The following is a 19,172-nucleotide window of genomic DNA, read 5'->3' as shown; positions in this document are numbered from 1 at the left end:
CAGAAATTTGAAGCTCCAAAATGCACATAGAGGCAGCATAAAAGTAATCCAAACTACTCCAGTGGTTTAATCCATGTCTTCAGAAGCCATATGATAGGACTTTGTGAGAAACAGATCAATATTTGAGGACTTTTTTAATACAGATCTCCACCTTTGACCAGCCCAAAATCGCCAAAAAACAAAAGAAGAATGTGGAAGTGAAAGTGAAAGTGGAGATTTATAGTAAAAAAAGGACTTAAATATTGATCTGTTTCTCACCCACACCAATGACATTGCTTCTGAAGATATGGCTTAAACCACTGGAGTCATATGGACAGGGTTGGGAGGGTTATTTTTTTAAATGTATTCCTCTACAGATTACAGAATACATGCTGTAAAATGAAATTTGTAATTTAGTAAGATTACTCAAGGTCAGTAACGTATTCTAAATACTTTGGATTACTTCTTCAGCACTGGTAGGTTTTTTCACTTGTTTTGACTATACATATATTGACTTCAAAGACTTTGTCACTAATCTAACAGTTCATACAAAATAATTTTGTCTTAACATTGACCCCTAACATTTACTTAGCTTACTTATTTAAATCATGACTTGTTCTACACATAGCCAGAAGGGTACTGGCCCCCAAAATTAGCCTTGTTTCTCCCAAGGTTTGTTTATTTTTTTTCCATTAACCAACATCTTCTGGAGTTTTTTTTTTTGTTCCTTGCCACAGTCACTCACTGGAGTCTAAATTCAAATATTATTTACTTATTAAGGCACAATCACGGTTTATCAAATCGCACAATGATGACTAAGACATTATTGCTTTATTTTCTGTTATAGCATAATTTCCTGTACAGCTGCTTTGAAACGACATCTGTTGTGAATAGCGCTATACAAAAAAAAAATAATAATAATAAAAATAAAAATAAAATTTAAAAAAAAACAATGACCACTGCTTTTTGGAGCTTTAAAGTTTTGGTCACCATTCACTTGCATTATAGACCTACAGAGCTGAGATATTCTTCTAAAAATCTTTGTTCGTGTTCTGCAGAAGAAAAAGTCATACACATCTGGGATGGCCTGAGGGTGAATACATGATGCAGAATTTTCAATTTTGGGTGAACTGTTCCTATAAACACATACAACAGTTGTTTTAACATTTCAGACTGCCAGTTATGAAATGATATGATTATTGCTTGGCATGAAGAAAAGAAAAAAAAACATGCCAATGGAAAAGGTTAAATCCAAGAAGGAACTTAAAACTTAACCAGACCTTCTTGCGAAGTTGATTTTTCAGAAGAATTTCATTTTAATAAGAACATAAGCATATAATGCCACAAAAACTGTTATTCGTTATTCCGCAGGCACATCCTTACTGAGGGCAGGTGCACTCCAGACACGCATGATCTCATCATCTGCTCACCTTCAGCCCCCGGATCTCGTTCAGATGCAGCTGCAGGCTGCGGTTTACTTCCCGAATCAGATTGCTGTGGTCCAGAATAGCGCTCATTTTATCGGCTTCAGACCTCCTGAGTCGCCGCACCAGCTCCTCTTTCTTCCATTGGAGGAGCTCCTCGTCCGTGAGATTAGAGATATCTTCTGCAGGACTGTCTGATCCAGACAGCTGAGGCTGTTCTTGTTGTGCTTGTGCTTCCTCCATCAGAAGAGGCGAGTTGCTGCTGCTGTGATACCAGGTGCTGATCAAATATTAATGAGGCATCCAGCATCCGCTGTGTTAGGAGGAGTCAGGGAGACAGAGGACGCTTCGTGGAGTGATGCCCGTTTCCGATGCCCGTAGAGTGGGAGTCGCCTTCACTTGTCCCAAAGCAACAGCTGATGCAGCTGACGATTAGAAAGAAGGGCGGCATAGAGCATAAGTCCGCCCTCGTTATTCAGCATCCACTCACATGCATAATTCTTGCAAGTTTGAAAAAGTGACAGTGTAGTGGATGGTTTCAGGCGGCCCGATGCGCTTGCCGCCGTCCGTCTGTGCACGCTCCAGTATCCTCATGGAGGCGGACGAGAGAGAGCAGCATCCTCGGCGAGAGCTCAGGAGAAATGAGCGTGACTGTAACGACTGAGTAGCCTACATGACTGAGTACATGCTCGCGCGTCTCTCTCTCTCTCTCTCTCTCTCTCTCTCTCTCTCTATTATGCTTCATGTCTGTGTATGCGAGTTGCCTAGAGATGTAGGCTATACAGCACCATCTAAAGACACATTTTCATGAGATCCCTAAATTGGTACGACAGGTAGGCTACCATATAAAAACTGGCCATATTAAAATACATATTAAACATATTTTTATTGTAATGTGAATATACCCAATGAAACTTTTAAAACAAGCATATTAAACATCTTAGTAAATATGCACACATTTGCATCAAGCAAATACGTAAACATGAATGTTCATATCAAATGAAATTGAAAAACTTTGATTTTGGTTTAATGTGACAAACATATCAGTGGTTGTTAATTGTCACTGTCAGACCTTTATGTCAATGTGTTGTATATCTTAAATATTTAATGCATGTAAATGAACATAATTTCGGACCCCTTTTTTTTTTAGATAAAATGGCCCATAAATTATTAATGATTCATGATTTCCAAAAGCCCAACTGACAATTATGCCAGCAATATCATTTCAGAAGCAATATCTCAAATGAATTTCAGTAAAGCTTTGAAATGATGTTTTGTGAAAGCAATATACAAATAAAAATGACTTGACATAAAATTATGGGTCTGTATTTAAATGAAAAATTAGATATTACATTTACTATTTAAAGCAAAATGTCACTTTAAGAAAATGGTCTAGAAGGTCAAGTCAAGTTTATTGTCATATTAATACATTGTATAATGTTGTTTCAGGGAACTCCAGTGCAAATAATGACAAGTATTACGCAACTAATAAAAGACAATGATAAATCAGTGAAGGTATTAGGCAAATATATATATATATATATATATATATATAAGTTAACTATTTATAAATTCTACTAATATTTCAATCTTGAAATTTTGGTAGTTAAATTTGCAAAATATTGTGAAAAGCCAAAATTGGCCAGTTCTTACAGAAATGACCACTCATGCCTGTGGTAACTCCCCTTAAATTAATATTCTGGGTTCAATACAAGTTAGCTCAAGCGACAGCATTTGTGACAATGCTGATTACCACAAAAATGTATTTTGACTCGTCCCTCCTGTTCTGCAAAAATCGAGGTTACGGTGGATGAGCTACTTACAATAGAAGTGAATGGGGCCAATTTTTGGAGGGTTTAAAGGCAGAAATGTGAAGCTTATAAAATTCTTAAAAGCATTTACATTAAAAGTCATGTCTTATTTGAACTGTAAAGTTGTTTAAATGGTCGTTTTTCTGGGATTACAGGGTTTCACAGCATTATGTCGCCATGGCAATAAGGTGTAGAATTGGATAGGCCTATAACTTTACACAGAAAAGGTTAGTAAGCAAATTTATCACGCTGAAATCATGTTATGATGCTTATTGTTTCTGTTTTGTTGCTATACTTTTAACGTTTACGGATTGGCCCCCATTTACTTCTATTGTAAGTGACCCAGATTGTTTTTGTTTTTTTTTTAAGAAAGGAAGTATTTTTTGTGGTAATCAACATTAGGCCGCAAATACTGCTAATTGAGCTTAACTTGTATTGAACCTGGAATATTCCTTTAAAATCTAGCATGTGTAACATAGATAGCTCTTCACAAATGGCGGATCATAAAGTTTGGGAATCATAACACTGTTTCACATTCACACTTCAAAGCTTTAATAATGTTCATAAATTCATTCAATGAATATCAATGAATTAAGAATATCAGCTATATTCATACATTCCGTAGCCTATATATTGTTATAATTTATTCTTACATTACATAATTTAAAACATTATATAATACAATATGAAAACACATTCCAATAAACAATCTTACGACTCACTACCTGTCAAAAACATTGCTTAGACCATTTAGTTAATGGTATGAAGGTATGTCAGAAATTTCAGGTCACACAAGAATTTACGCAGAACACATTTGCATCAGGTGCTCCCATGGAAAGCGCTCGGCACGTCTACGCACCGGTCTACGCACAGATATCCGATACTGCGACGGATCGTTCCTATGACGTCAGAGCACAGCAGCCAATCGTGTTGCACGGAGTGTGTAGTAACACGTCACTCTTCTGAGCTACAGGAACCGGCCCGGACTGATTTCATTTTTCAATGCCGCTGTAATCGCCGGTCATATCTATTATTACGATTTGGATTAAAAGTCTCGTCGATTAAGAAGGTATGTTGATCGGCTTGTTAGGGAATACAAAGCAGCGACTGTTGGTCTGTTCGATTTAAACCGCAGACCCCTTATTAAGTCGGCGGAAGTCAGTCATGTTACTGTGCAAACGGGTCATATGTGTATTTAGCGTTATGTTTTGACATCCATAATCAGGATATTCTGTATTATAAGTGGTTTTGCTGCTTTATATCTTGTTTGTCACCCGCTTCCCTGCTTCTCAACGTTTAAATGGCAAGATGAACATGTGATGGAATTGTCCAGCGCGAGCTTTTTTTAAATGCTTTATCACAACATTTTATTAACGTAAGTACAAATCACATTAGTAGAACTATATACAAAGGGGTATTCAAAGAAACAGTCTAAAATAAGCCACAAATTCAAAAGCCAAAAATATAGACTACGAAAATATAGTAATCGTGACGTCACAAACTTTAAACGTTTGCATTTTGACAAATGTTTCAATTATTATAAATGCCTAAAAGTCTACCATGCATTAATGCCAATACATGGTATTTTAGAAGTGTCAACTAGTGGTTATGAAGCTGTCCCGATTGCTCACCACTTATAAACAGTTCATTTTACTAATTTCTTTATGTTGTCGTATTAGTTTTCTATTATATTGTGACATCAGAGAACACATGAGCATTATATTAAGTCCCTTAAGTGCACCATGTATTGATGCCAAAACATGATCATTTAGAAGCATCAGACAGTTGTTATGAAATAATACATTACCACTTATAAGCAATTCATTATACAAATGTTTTTATTTACTCATAGTTGTTTTTTGTTATAATGTGAATTTTGACCTAAATACACATATTTGTATTATTATAACCCCCCAGATTCTGCCATGCATCAATACATGATATTTTGGAAGTGTAAACTAGTTGCTTTTAAACTATTCTGTGTTCTGACCATTTATGGGTTAAGATCAGATATTAAGAGTTTATTTTACTCATTTAGTATGTTTTCCTATTATTTTTCTGTTGTTTTGTGAGTGTTGACTCTGGAATCATTTAAAGTAGTGAATTCTATAAATATGTAATCAGTCAATCAATACAGGTATTGGTCCATGATTTGCCTGTGGCGTTCAGAACATGCATTTCCAGTGATCCTTTTGGTTCAGCCTAGGGTTATCAGAGGTCAAAGTCTCATCTCTCCAATATTTTGAAGTAATTTGTGTTTAGTCCGCACATTTGTGGCTTGAGGCGAGTAGATGTTCCATACCGTGTGTCCTATCTTTGGTACAGGTGGCTTAAAAATAGCATTGCGTTTGACTCAACGCAACAATGCATATCTCTGTTCAACAAGTTCTTGCTGACGTGTTAAGCTTGCGCAAAGAGAACCACTCATGTCAAGCGGCTTTTTTCAAAGATGACAGCTGCATGAAGAATGCACTTGGCCAGACCAAATATAAAAGAATGGCATTTCCACTTACATTGCTGACTTGGGCGATGATATTGTTCTTGTCACTGTATTTGTATTTAATTTTAGGCTGTGGAATGGTATCCTACTCTTCCAGTTTGGAGACACAACCCATTAGGTGTGGTTTAGGATTAAAAAGTCTCCTCTGCTCATTGTTTACTCATTTTGTCTTTCTTTCTGGTCGTTCGCAGTTCTGACTGTCATGGCGACATACCAAGAGTTCATCCAACAGAATGAAGATCGTGATGGGATACGATGCAGTTGGAACCTCTGGCCCTCCAGCCGCCTGGAGGCCACACGGCTAGTGGTTCCCCCTTCCTGCCTCTACACACCTCTCAAAGAGAGGCCAGACCTGCCTCCGGTCCAGTACGAACCGGTACTGTGTAGCCGGGCCAGCTGCAAAGCCGTACTCAACCCACTGTGGTAAGGACTGAATCAGTTTCTCAAACGTAGTGTTGTGTGGAAATCAGTGAAGGTGAATATCATCAGGTGCCTTTTGGAATAAACCCAGGATTGTGATTCAGACTGATTAGTTGGTGGACTTGATATTAAATCTTGGATAATAGAACTTTTGTAGCTCGTCAGGTAGAGCATGGCACTGGCAATGCCAAGGTCATGGGTTCGAATCCCAGGGAACACGAGCTGGAAAAATGTAAATAAACTTGTTATAAAACGGATACTGTAAATTCAGTTTGAGTGAGCTGACAAACATTCACTTTTGTCTTCAATTAGTCTAATGAACTAAATAACCTAGTGGAAGAACTGTTATGTTGTTATTTTTAGACACTTAGAGCTTTGATTTAATTGATCACCTATTTGTATAATTTAAGTTTACATAATCCATTTGAGTTGGGACTGGTTAACTGGTGTTAATGTAGCATTGATAAAACTGGTCAGGGGACTTCCATTTCCCTGAATGCTTTGCATGGGACTGGATAGGGAGAACAAGTGATGAAATCAAGTGTTATTTTATGCATTTTTGAGTAAGATGAGAATATCAGGGGATTTTTTTTCTGTTATATGTTCTGTTATATTGGTATTTAAAAAGAGAGTCTATGCTGGAGTTTTGGGGGTTACCATTGTGGTGAAGAATGGCGCTTGTTATTAGGTTGAGGATGGACTTTCAGTTTCAAGTGATGCTTGAATCGAATGCAGCTTAGCTCTATAAAAAGGTGCAATTGAACTGAGTGTTTTACTGTCCTTACACTTGCTCACCTGGCATATACTAATGATTACTAAATTAAATTAAGAAAATTAATTGAATAAAACCTTAGTAAATTGAGTTTCAATGACTAATGAAGTTAAGTTAAAACGACTATAGTACATTGATTTTAACCAATCCAAATTAATTATGTTGGCTCAGTGACTTAATCTGAATGATAGACATAAAATTGCTTGTAAAATTTTTCTCAAATTCAATTAAGTAATGGTAAAAACATATTATGATTTTTTTTATTTTTTTGAGTGAACCACTGAATCTCCACTAGTTGAAAGAAAGGCTTATTCTAAGGCAACTGTAGCACCTTTAACACTTTATTTCCTTTTGTAGTCAAGTGGACTTCAGAGCTAAGATATGGGCCTGCAACTTTTGCTTCCAGAGGAACTCTGTGAGTATACATGACTTAATAAACATACTTTAAGTCTCAGCTTTATTCCATCTGATTCCATAAAGTCAACCACACCTGTCACTGTAAATAAAAATTAATCTCTCTTTACAGTTTCCTCCATCATATGCTGGCATTTCAGAAGTGAATCAGCCAGCAGAACTAATGCCTCAGTTCTCCACCATTGAGTACATAGTGCAGGTAAATGCATTTACTCTGTGTACTCTGTACTGTACAAACTCAAAGATTAACTGCAACTCCCTTCGCTCACAGCCTCTTGTCAAAAGCCACGTTGATATTCTGTCTAATTATAATATCAGTGTGTTTTAATGAAAGAGACGTTTTAAGTTGCAGTGAATCTCAGGCCATGTCTACACTAATGTTTTCTTTGGAAAACACATTCTTTTTGCTACGTTTTCGCCTCTTGCACACAGTAGAGCAACGTTTTCCTTCACCGATTTTCTTTCTTTAGGAAAGAAAACGTATAGTAAGTGTAGATATGGCCTCAGATCAAATAAGTGCAGTTTTATCAATATTTATTTGATTAATTCTTATAAAAATTCTAAAAAGTAATTGAATTTAACAATAAAAATTAAATACAAATGTTCATTTATTTATTTATTTATAACAATATTTTATATCTTCATGAGCATCACTGCGTTTTGAATCCAATTAATCTTGATTTATTCCTCCTAAGCGTGGACCTCCAACCCCTCTCATCTTCCTGTACGTGGTGGACACATGTTTGGAAGAAGAAGACCTCCAGGCCCTGAAAGAGTCCCTGCAGATGTCCCTCAGCCTCCTGCCACCCAATGCCCTGGTTGGTCTCATCACCTTCGGCCGCATGATTCAGGTCCACGAGCTCAGCTGTGAAGGCATCGCCAGGAGCTACGTCTTCCGTGGCACGAAAGAGCTCACGCCGAAACAGATACAGGTCGGTGGTGAGATCTTTCTTTCAATACTGTTCTAGAAACTGCTTGCACACTGTATCTTAAAAGCCAACAAGTAGGTAGCAAGTAAGAGTTTAAGTGTTAATTTATCCGGGCTTGATCTATTTGCAGGAGATGCTGGGACTGATGAAGCCAGGCACCTCTGGACAACAAGGGAAACCACTTGCCCCAAACGACGCTGTTGATTGCTGCAGGTACAAAATGTTTGTGCTATCAAGAGAAAGTGTGCCGGTTCTTTTTTTATTGTATTTTTTTATTTATTTTTTTACTTATTTTCTGTTTTGTTCGCATCTATTGTAGATTTCTGCAGCCTGTGCATAAAGTGGATATGAACCTGACCGACCTGCTTGGGGAGCTGCAAAGAGACCCCTGGCCTGTTCCCCAAGGAAAGAGACCTCTCCGCTCCACAGGCATCGCCCTCTCCATTGCTGTTGGACTGTTGGAGGTACAGCCTGGAAATTATTCATTTTAAAAGCTGATCTTCAAAAGTAAGAGTATCTCAATGTTTGGCAGCTGAAGAGCTAGCTAGAATTATGATTGTCATTTAAAAAGCTGGATATTTGCATATAGCCAAGGAAGCAATCAGTTTAGAAGCTTTTTGCTTTTGGACATCTTCATTGAACTAATGTGCCGTACCCTGCATGAGAGAATGCTTCAGACATTTGCTTTTGTATATCTAGGATTTTTTTCTCGCTTTAAATATAAATCTGGTCTAGCTGCTTGTTCCACAATTGGCCACATGTCTGTAACGCTGGCTGTGAGAGTCAAAGTCCACTTCTGCTGTCATGTCATATCAGAGCAGTTGTACTTAGCACTCTCGACCCAATCATTCTTACATAACTCGATAGAGATAACAGTCAGACCATCTACTGCACTCTTGAGTTTGTTTGAGAACAAGTACTACTGACACATTTAACTTTGACACATTTGATACATTTAACTAATGCATGGTTTATTTAAAATCATAATGTTGTCATTTTAAAGTAATATCCCGCTCCTACACAGAGACAAATAAAGTTCATAATGTTACAAAAAGGTCATTTCTTTATTGTTGGTTTCGATTTTCACTGCCCTTACATTGCAGTTCTCTTTTAAAAATGTTAAAAGCAGGTTTGCTTTTCATTAATCATTTGTCTCTATTTTACTCGTAGGGTACTTTTCCGAATACCGGGGCCCGTGTGATGCTGTTTACCGGTGGCCCCCCGACACAGGGGCCTGGCATGGTGGTGGGAGATGAATTGAAGACTCCCATTCGCTCCTGGCATGACATCCAGAAAGACAACGCTCGGCATCTGAAGAAAGCCACTAAGGTGAGCGAAAACATTAGCTACAGGGCTACATTTTTTTAATGTCATTTAACGCACTTCAGTGCAATTTCTCAAAATCGAAAACAATTAAATTTCATTTCTGCTGAATTCTATTCAGTATTACGAGGCTCTGGCAAATCGGGCCGCAGTTAACGGACATGGCGTTGACATCTACGCCTGTGCACTGGATCAAACGGGACTGCTGGAGATGAAATGTCTGTCCAACCTCACAGGGTGAGAATTATCTAAGAATTATTGAACTTATTATATCTTCCATGACATTTAAAAACTTGTGCTTGAAAGATATGGGGCTTTTAATGACCGATATTGTTGGATTCTGAGCAGAATGGCTGATATAATGCTGAAATACACATTATGCAATTTAATGACATCAATTGAGATGAACATAGAATTGCTAAAAAAGAACCTTTATTTGTAATATTATATTTTTATATAAATACAGGCCTACATGTCTCACATGGTTATTGGACGATAATCTGTCTGTTACTATTTAAAACCCTCAGGATCAACAGATTGTTGCTTTAATCCCAAAACATTTCACTGAATATCAGACAAATGTATTATGTTACTTACAAATAACATCTTGTTTTAGTGGACACATTGTCATGGGCGATTCCTTCAACACATCGCTCTTCAAGCAGACCTTCCAAAGAGTCTTCAGCAAAGACTACAATGGAGAGTTCCACATGGCTTTTGGCGCCACTTTGGAAGTGAAGGTATTAAAGTGGGACTTAAGTCACCAAATTACAACGTAGACCCAGACTCGTGTATCTGGGAGTTTTCCATGTGTATTCAAACCACTTTTGTCGTCCTTCGTATCAGACTTCAAGGGAGCTGAAGGTGTCTGGTGCAATCGGCCCATGTGTGTCACTCAACACTAAAGGACCATGTGTTTCAGACAATGTAAGTAGCAACAAATTTCATGCTAGATTATCTCCAATTGAGAAGATAAACCGTCTTTTACAATGGATTCCTGTTAGGCTTCAAAGATTGGCCATGTGTACAGCTTTATGAAAATGTAGTATTATTTGTTCGCAGGAAATGGGTGTTGGAGGAACATGCCAATGGAAGATTTGTAGTCTTACGCCTTCCACCACCCTGGCCATGTACTTTGAAATAGTTAATCAGGTATGTTGTTAGATATTTAGCTGACTTGTACTGTACGTGTGCTTGGGTTTGAGATACTATCTTCACATAGACATTTCAATAAGAATGGTATTTTTGGGTTTTTGTAGCACAACGCCCCAATCCCTCAGGGTGGAAGAGGAGCTGTTCAATTTGTAACGCAGTACCAGCACTCGAACACACAGCGACGGATCCGTGTCACCACCATCGCCAGAAAGTAAGTCTTGGTTTCAACTCAGAAATTCTGTTTTAAAGGGGTAGTTCACACAATATAATGTTGGTCATCTACTCACCCTCATGTTGTTTACGATTTCCTCATGTTGTGAACTTTCTCTTTAACTGTAAACATTTGGCACATATCATTTTTATAGAAAACCCCTTTCTTTCTTTCTTTCTTTCATTAAGTTGCTCTTTTTTTGCTATCCACCTTATTGTGGTTCAAGGTTATTGTGTTATCTAAAGTCAATAAGAATTGTGTTTCCACCTGCGTAAATCTTATGTAGTTTAAGCCCTGAATAGCTCTTGAATAGCCCATATTTTTATTTGTGGAATTTGTGCGTCATTGTTCCTTGACAAACCGGTTTTGTCTGTTGTCACGCCTAGTTGGGCTGACGCACAGTCCCAGATCCAGCATATTGAGTCGTCATTCGATCAGGAAGCCTCCGCCGTTCTCATGGCCCGGCTTGGCGTATTCAGGGCGGAGTCAGAGGATGGGCCTGACGTCCTCCGCTGGCTGGACAGGCAGCTCATTCGATTGGTAAGTATCAGATACGGGAGCTATTGTGTAATTTTCCCTGTAGGAGGAAATATGGGTCAAACGCTTCCATTCATAACCAGTGACACAACAAATTGTTAAACTACATTTTGTGTTTATAAACATTTAGCGGTGTTTTCTAAGGCAGTCATCACTATTTGTATTGCTCAAATTTAAGGTTAATTTAATTCGAGTCAAAACACCTTTATCGCTCTTAACTCCTGAAGAGAAATAGTCCAGTATCTTATAGCAGTTGTAGCATGCATGCGCCAACCGCCTGTGTATGTGTGCACAGTCCAATGGAGCATGCTTCAAAAGGCGAGCGTTCGACTGTACACAGACATTATTCATGTCAAAACAAAGTATCCTTTGGGCTTAAGTATTAAAATTTGCCGTGAAACTCGTCTCATATAGGAATATGGACATAAATGAAACCTCAGATTATGTGGCCTGTTGAAGAGAGATGTACTATTAAAAGCGATTAGATAAAACGGAGAATTAAAAAAATCCTATAGATTTAAATTGAAGTTTGGAACAAAGCCATATCTAGGGACCAGAATATCATAGAGACTTGGAGATGGGCTCTTTTAACTTGGGTCAGGAAGACATCACCTAGAAAACCCCCAGAACTCCCTTGCAACTGCATAGCAACACACTAACAACCACCCAGAATACCCTAGCATTGTGATACTGAGTTTTGTACGGGCAAACACCACCCTTATTTTCTTTGGGAAATGTAAAAATCTAGTTTAATAATGCAAGTTTTAGTTTATTAATTGAAATGTTGCTGTACATTAAAGCTGTGTCTTTTGTTTGCTTTCAGTGTCAGAAGTTTGGACAGTTCAACAAAGATGATCCAAACTCCTTCAGACTCTCTGAATCGCTCTCACTCTACCCACAGGTAAATCCCACTCCTTCTGTAACACTCTTGAAAACTTGAGCACTGATATCTATGATTTCATATTATTATTAATTATTACTGATATTAAATGTTGCCAATTTTCTTTACAGTTCATGTTCCACTTGAGAAGATCACCGTTCCTGCAGGTGTTCAATAACAGTCCGGATGAATCATCCTACTACAGACATCATTTCGTGAGACAGGATCTGACACAGTCACTCATAATGATACAACCCATTCTCTACTCTTACTCTTTCTACGGACCACCAGAGGTGAATATACCATCCATCCATCATCAAAGAGCTGATTGCTATTTAATTGAATTGCACTCATCTCACATCTTCGTTTGTTTTTTTAGCCCGTGCTTCTGGACAGCAGCAGCATTCTTCCAGATCGCATTCTGTTGATGGACACCTTCTTCCAGTTGGTGATCTACCATGGAGAGGTAAATTCATTTACATATTTAAAAATGCCAGTATAACATCCAGAACAAGCAATAGCATTTCCTTAGTTTAAGTTGTTGAATGCAGCAGGCTTACAGTGGAAACCAATTTTTTTTCAGTTAGCATTCTCAAATGTTGTCTAGCCCAGCATAGTTGTGTTCATGTTAATCATGGTCATTTTCTCATCTTCTCAGACCATTGCTCAGTGGAGGAAAGCAGGTTACCAGGAGATGCCAGAGTATGAGAACTTCAAGCAGCTGCTTCAAGCTCCTCTGGATGATGCTCAGGAGATCCTGCAGACACGCTTCCCAATGCCCAGATACATCGACACCGAGCATGGAGGTTCTCAGGCCCGTTTCCTCCTCTCCAAAGTCAACCCATCCCAGACCCACAATAACCTCTACGCCTGGGGCCAGGTACGAACCCACAAATGATTTTAGGCAGTAGACTATAAGAACAAACGTTTCTATTGATCTCTTGGTCTCTTAAGACTGTTAATAATATTTCAAGAATGTCTAAATGCTAAAAGTTTAAAACTGTCTTGTAGGAGTCAGGAGCACCAATCCTCACCGATGATGTCAGTCTGCAAGTTTTCATGGACCATCTCAAGAAACTGGCTGTTTCAAGCTCAGCCTAAATTTTCTACAGAGTACGAATGAAGGATGTAAATTTACAGTGGAAAGAACATTTGATATTCCATTCTGGAAAAACGTAATATTTCCATACCCAACCCTGGCCTTGGCACGACCCAATGCATCTTAATTGTTCCATCCTCCAGAGAAATGGTTGTTAGATGTTTGCAAATTCTTACCCACATAAGTAATTATCATTGTTTAATTTAAGTGTTTGTCTATTTTCTACATCTGGATTTGTCTGTAATGTTTGTTGGCTTATTTAATTATTTTTTACCAGGGTGGCAATTTAGTTTGGTTTTTGTCTAACAGAAAGTGTTACTTTTCATGTCCAATAAGCTTTTAAAAAAATGTCTGATTTTCCAAAGAGATAATGTCTTCTGGCCTGATGTTGCTTGTGTAATTCTTTCCCAAGCATGTTTAGACTGAAATTTCAATTAAGGCTTGTTTGTGAATATCCCCATTGTCCTTATTTGTTTTATATTACACTGACCAGCATTCTTTTCTTACTCTCAACATAAACTGTAACTGTGATCTGTTCAAGTCTGGATGGGAAATAGTGTTTTGCTGTCCAGTTCCTCTGCATTTGTATTTGGACAAATGTTCTGTGTAAAGAATATGAATGGGACTCACATTCCAGTTGATTTACTATTGTGAACTAATGCTATGTATAATATTTATAGTGAGAAATCTCTTTTAGGTTTATTTCATTTCAAAAGGTGAAGACGAAGTTGAGCACATGAATTTGCAAACTCCGATCTTGATCTTAAATAAAACATTACAAATAAACATGACTAAAGCATCTATACTTCCTTATGATAGATGTCTGATAGAAGATGGAAGTTTCTCTGGAAAATATAGCCCCTCCTTAGGTGCTATAATTTATTCCTATAGATTTATTACTCTCTCTCTCTCTCTCTCTCTCTCTCTCTCTCTCTCTCTCTCTCTCTCTCTCTCTCTCTCTCTCTCTCTCTCTCTCTCTCTCTCTCTCTCTCTCTCTCTCTCTCTCTCTCTCTCTCTCTCTCTCTCTCTCTCTCTCTCTCTCTCTCTCTGATCCTGAGTTTTAAATCTGTTCTTTTCTCACCAATGTCAACAGTCATGCGCACTCTAGTGGCCACTAAAGTAAATGTTACTATCTAAATACACTGCGTGACCAATTATTTCTTTTAAAAAAGCAAAAATGTAGGTTACAGGAAGTCATTGGGGCCGGTTTTTGGAGGATTTAAAGGCTAATTTTAAAGATAATTTTAGAAAATTAGAAAAGCACTTGCATTAATTCTTCTGTTGAAACTAATGTATTAGTTGAGCTGTAAAGTTGTTTAAATTATAATTTTTACAGTCTTTTTAGGGTTTGTTGACTTCATCGTCATGGCAACGAAGTTGTAAAATTGGCTACCACTTTACACAGAAAAGGTTAGTAAGCGATTTTATCACACAAAAATCGTGTTAACATGCATATCGTTAAAGTCTTGTGGCTATACTTTTAAAACAGCGAGTATTTATTAGACTACGGCCCACTCATTTCCATTGTAAGTGCTTCGATTTTTGCCTTTTTTTTTTTTTTTTTTTTTTTTAAGGAAAAGGCCGGACGACTCGTTTAAATATTCCTTTGGGCAAATGAATGACCTATCTAGTAATCACATATATTATGGCCAGCGCTGAGAAAAATACGGACGATTAAAAATACACACGAGTAATGCGAGAATAATTAAATAGCTCGCGAATTAATACAAACACAATGGAGAGTTTTCACACGCCAGCCCCGCCCACTCCAAACTACGTTTTGTTCTGATTGGTTAATTCTATTAGGAGGAAATGGCGTCATACAACATGTTCTAGTATGGCAGCGGCCTTGTCAATGTCAATACTTTTTACATTATATTCAAGTTATGACGATGGATCCTGTAAAATGGAATAAGCGTGCGTCACTGGTCTATGCTGTTGGTATTTGGACCATGTTTGGTTGTTACGGATATTACAGATACACGCACAAAAACGACCCTCCAAGTGAGTCATGAAAAAGAAATACAAGCTGTCATTTGACCAATGTGCATGGATATTATTCCACTGATGTTTTATCTACAAATATTATGACTTGGAATATGTTTCATTTCAGTAGTATTTTATATGCTGTAAGCAACTAGTAAGGTTAATTCTAGAAGTGCATCAGAACATTTAAAAAATGATTGAGGTATTGTGATATTAAAGGAAATACAATGGCAAGCCATCATTTCAAATGGAAAAGTAGTGGCTACTGTTTTACTCACTAACAAAATAATGGAATGCGTTAATGAGATGCTGTACATAATGTGCTGTTGGTTTTCTTTCTGTAGTTCAAATGCCCATGGAAGAAGAAGACAACAGGCCTAATATGAAGAAATATGAAACAAAACACTCGAAAACCACAATTGTCTATAAGGAGAATTTTGTGCCATATTCCACAAGGTTTTTAAACCTTTTCAGATCTACGAGTGAAAGTTCTCCGGAGAGTCAAAATCATGAAGAACAGAAATAAATGGACAGTTTTACCTCCAAATAAAGATGGAACTGTCATATTCTGATGTAAAAGAAAGAAAAAAATGTTTTGGAACAATGAACTCGTACATCACCAGACACCAAACTGGATGGCTTATGTCTTGATGGTCATCAGCTGAGATTAGCAATACCTTATGGGAAAAGAGGAATGTTTTGTGCAGTGCTTCTGATTGATTATGCGCTTTATATAAAGAGCATTCCTGATTACCATCAACTTGTTTTCTTGATGAGTGGTATCCTAAATCTCAAGGATCTTAATCTTATTTAATAAAAAATTAAAATAGCTGGAAATATGGTCTTTTGAAACAACTTTTAACAGTATAACGCCCTTATAGAGTAAAACGTTGTTTTGCCCTGAATCAATTGATGAAAATCCTTCACAATAAATTTAAACTGGAAAATAAAACTTCTATTCTGTTTGTATATTAAATATTTTAATGTCCTCGTTATATTAATATTGAGTTACTTTCTGTACTTGAATTTGCTGTCAAATAATGATGAGTACAAGGGGTTTATGGGTGCGTTACACTAAGAGAAGTGTGGTGTTAGGATTTGGTGGTGTTGTGGTTTTACAGTTTCCCTGAGACACTCATTGCTTTGTAACTACAACCAATCTATTAGTCAAATATTCTACACTTATTCAAAAATCATAATAAAAAGGGTTCAAATCTGGGAAAGTTACTTAGCATGTTTCCTTATTCATATTTTTGAACAATTTAGTTTATATTAGGTTATGATATACACGAGAAGTGACAGAGGGGCACATCTCAGCCAGGGCAGTTTGTAACTATCTTGTGTTAGCAAGTCCAAGGCTTATCAAAGTTTTCTTCCAAAAGTAAAAAATGGCCTTACCATTGCCATCACATGTTACTACCATCACACACAGTATCAAAAATACACACCATCACACATTATACCACAACTGATAAAGGCCGTGATCAGATCTTTATTCCAGGACATGTGATACTTAAAAGAAATGTCATTTATTCCCACTATAATCAAAATACTTTTTTGGGAGGAGGGGAGGTGCAGTGGCTAAACAGCATGAATTTAATGTTAATATTAGTTATCTGTGTGTAACATAAGACATGGTTTAAAATAGTAAACTGTGTACATTGTTGGCCAGTGTTTAAAATAAAGGATTTTTAATGACAATGTCTTCTAAATCCATCCCGAATTGACTGTGGAAGTGCACATAGATGCAGTGTCCTTGTTATTTGGCTGGTGAAGGCTTTAGTTGGCAGTTAATGTATTGTCTATGTATTCCATTTTAAGAGAGAGTGTTGTGCATCCTATGACCAAGATGATGCAGGCAGAGGTCAGTGAGTGGCATTGCAGTCTGGCTGGAAGCTTGTGGCGGTTAATTACTGGTGGAGTCCATCCTAAGTCCAAGTTTTAGGCTGAGGCCAGTGAAGTATCCCATGTTTTATGGTTGGAGTAAGCAGCAGCTTATCCTCTGTGAAGTCCATTGTTGTAGACTGAAGTGATGTATGGCTGGCGTAGCCTGCAGTTAGTAGTCATCACTCAGCAACACATAGCGTTGGGAGTAGGACACAGGGCAGGACCGGAGCTGGATCTGTCAAGGAAACAAATTGTATAATATTAGCATAGATGCCATTCAATTTATAGCAGAGTTATAAAATATGAGAAGTGTTTCTGGTTTTGGCATACCTGACTATGGTTTAAGGGACAAATTAGGTGAATGCCTAGCTGAAGAAATGAGTCTTTAGTCTAGACTTCAACTGAGAGAGTGTCTCTGGAGTCCCAAATACTGTAAAGAAGACTATTACATAGTTTAGGAGCCATGGGAGCTTTAGGTGCTTAGGAGCAAGGCTGTAGCAAGGAATTTAGTCATCCTCATGCCATCCCAGATGTGTGACTTTCTTCTGCAGAACACAGGTGAAGATTATTAGATGAATATTTCTGCTCTGTAGGTCCACACTATGCAAGTGAATGGGTGTGGGTACCAACATTTTGAAGCTCCAAAATACACAAAAAAGGCAACATAAAAATAATCCATACAACTCCAGTGGTTAAATCCATGTCTTCGGAAATGATATGATGTCAGTTTTCCCTATAAATTCTCCTCCCCGCCCAGTAGATGGCGATATGCACGAAGAATGCAAATCACCAAAAACAAAAGAAGAAGAATGTGAAAGTGAAAGTGGAGAAAGTAAAAAAGGACTTAGATATTTGTATGTTTCTCACCCACACCTATCACATCACTTCTGAAGATATGGATTTAACCACTGGAGTCATATGGATTACTTTAATGCTGCCTTTATGTGCTTTGGAAGCTTCAAAATTTTGGTCAGCATTCGCTGAGATATTCTCCTAATAATCTTAATTTGTGTTCTGCTGAAGACAGAAAGTCATACACATCTGGGTATGGCATAAGAGTGAGTAAATGATGAGAGAATTTTCATTTTTATCCGACCTATTCCTTTAAGCCACTTGATTATTGAATGTATGAAATGTATTGTACTAGATAACAAAATATCAAACCAAATCTGCAAAGAAATTATAAATAATAAGACCTTTTCTCAGAACTAAATAACTTTTATAACTTTTCAGAGCCATATTTGCAATCACTGTAAACTGATCCCAAGGTTTCCATTTTAAGTGGCTTTATGAAGTCAGCTCCCCTCAACACAGGTTTCCTAGCAGAGTATGGTGTAGTTCCTAAAATTAACAATGGACATGTGCCACTAATTTTGTCAAGCAGAAACTATCAGCAGAAAATATGGACATTATATCAATTGATTATGCTTGTCAAATCACTTGTTGGCATCAACTGAAAATAGACTGAATTGCGATTTTTTTAACAAATGAAAAAATCTTACAAATGAATGGGGACAACCGTAAAGTGACACCTACCTGTCGCAAAATCGTCCGTGACTTCTCTTATAAAACATCAATTTATCGTAGTAAACTCTACATATAGTTCAATACAAAATGATTTTTTAGTGTAAAACATGTTGCATATTAGTAAAAATGGCAGTCAATTCATTAAGTGATGAGCTGTTTCCTCACAAAAGCAGTTTTTCAGCACACTGAAGCATCTCCTCCATAGACATCCATTCAAAAAGAACGGACTCTTGTCTCCTCTCCTGTGTACCGCCCATAGTAATCCATGGGAACGCCGCGTTATGCTATTTTAGGCCAAGTGTTAGAACACCGTAGAAG

General features: G+C 37.5%; 2 protein-coding genes across 3 annotated transcripts in view; one reads left to right on the top strand and one right to left on the bottom strand.

Annotated features, from left to right (window-relative positions):
- The window catches only part of LOC127449179 (coiled-coil domain-containing protein 85A-like), a 31,910-nt gene extending 29,887 nt beyond the window's left edge, over positions 1-2,023 (bottom strand). Inside the window, exon 1 of the mRNA XM_051712424.1 lies at positions 1,410-2,023. Within this exon, the coding sequence (XP_051568384.1) occupies positions 1,410-1,646 (237 nt within the window). The 5' untranslated portion in view covers positions 1,647-2,023. The remainder of the gene's footprint in view (positions 1-1,409) is intronic.
- Positions 2,024-4,145: 2,122 nt separating this feature from the next.
- On the top strand, positions 4,146-14,240 carry LOC127449515 (protein transport protein Sec23A-like). Of its 2 annotated transcripts, none has more exons than XM_051713004.1 (19): positions 4,146-4,283; positions 5,906-6,137; positions 7,264-7,321; positions 7,433-7,519; positions 8,016-8,252; positions 8,380-8,462; positions 8,569-8,713; positions 9,420-9,578; positions 9,694-9,809; positions 10,189-10,312; positions 10,419-10,499; positions 10,635-10,724; positions 10,832-10,938; positions 11,325-11,478; positions 12,299-12,376; positions 12,487-12,648; positions 12,735-12,821; positions 13,014-13,235; positions 13,367-14,240. In XM_051713004.1, the coding sequence occupies exons 2-19, from the start codon at positions 5,917-5,919 to the stop codon at positions 13,454-13,456; spliced, it is 2,301 nt and encodes a 766-aa protein (XP_051568964.1). In that variant the 5' UTR covers positions 4,146-4,283; positions 5,906-5,916; the 3' UTR covers positions 13,457-14,240. The 2 variants fall into 2 exon arrangements, with proteins under 2 accessions (XP_051568964.1, XP_051568963.1); XM_051713003.1 differs by lacking the exon at positions 4,146-4,283 and adding an exon at positions 4,391-4,589.
- Positions 14,241-19,172: the final 4,932 nt, after the last annotated feature.

The sequence above is a fragment of the Myxocyprinus asiaticus genome, chromosome 12 (assembly GCF_019703515.2).
Source record: "Myxocyprinus asiaticus isolate MX2 ecotype Aquarium Trade chromosome 12, UBuf_Myxa_2, whole genome shotgun sequence".
NCBI lineage: Eukaryota > Metazoa > Chordata > Actinopteri > Cypriniformes > Catostomidae > Myxocyprinus > Myxocyprinus asiaticus.
Note: the sequence above shows the minus strand (reverse complement) of the source record. Positions and strands in the feature narration are given on the sequence as shown.

Coding starts and splice junctions, on each gene's coding strand:
- LOC127449515 (XM_051713004.1), top strand. CDS start 5,917: ATGGCGACATACCAAGAGTTCATCCAACAGAATGAAGATCGTGATGGG. Junction 9,810..10,188: donor TGTCTGTCCAACCTCACAGG/GTGAGAATTATC, acceptor ATCTTGTTTTAG/TGGACACATTGTCATGGGCG. Junction 12,649..12,734: donor CTTTCTACGGACCACCAGAG/GTGAATATACCA, acceptor TTGTTTTTTTAG/CCCGTGCTTCTGGACAGCAG.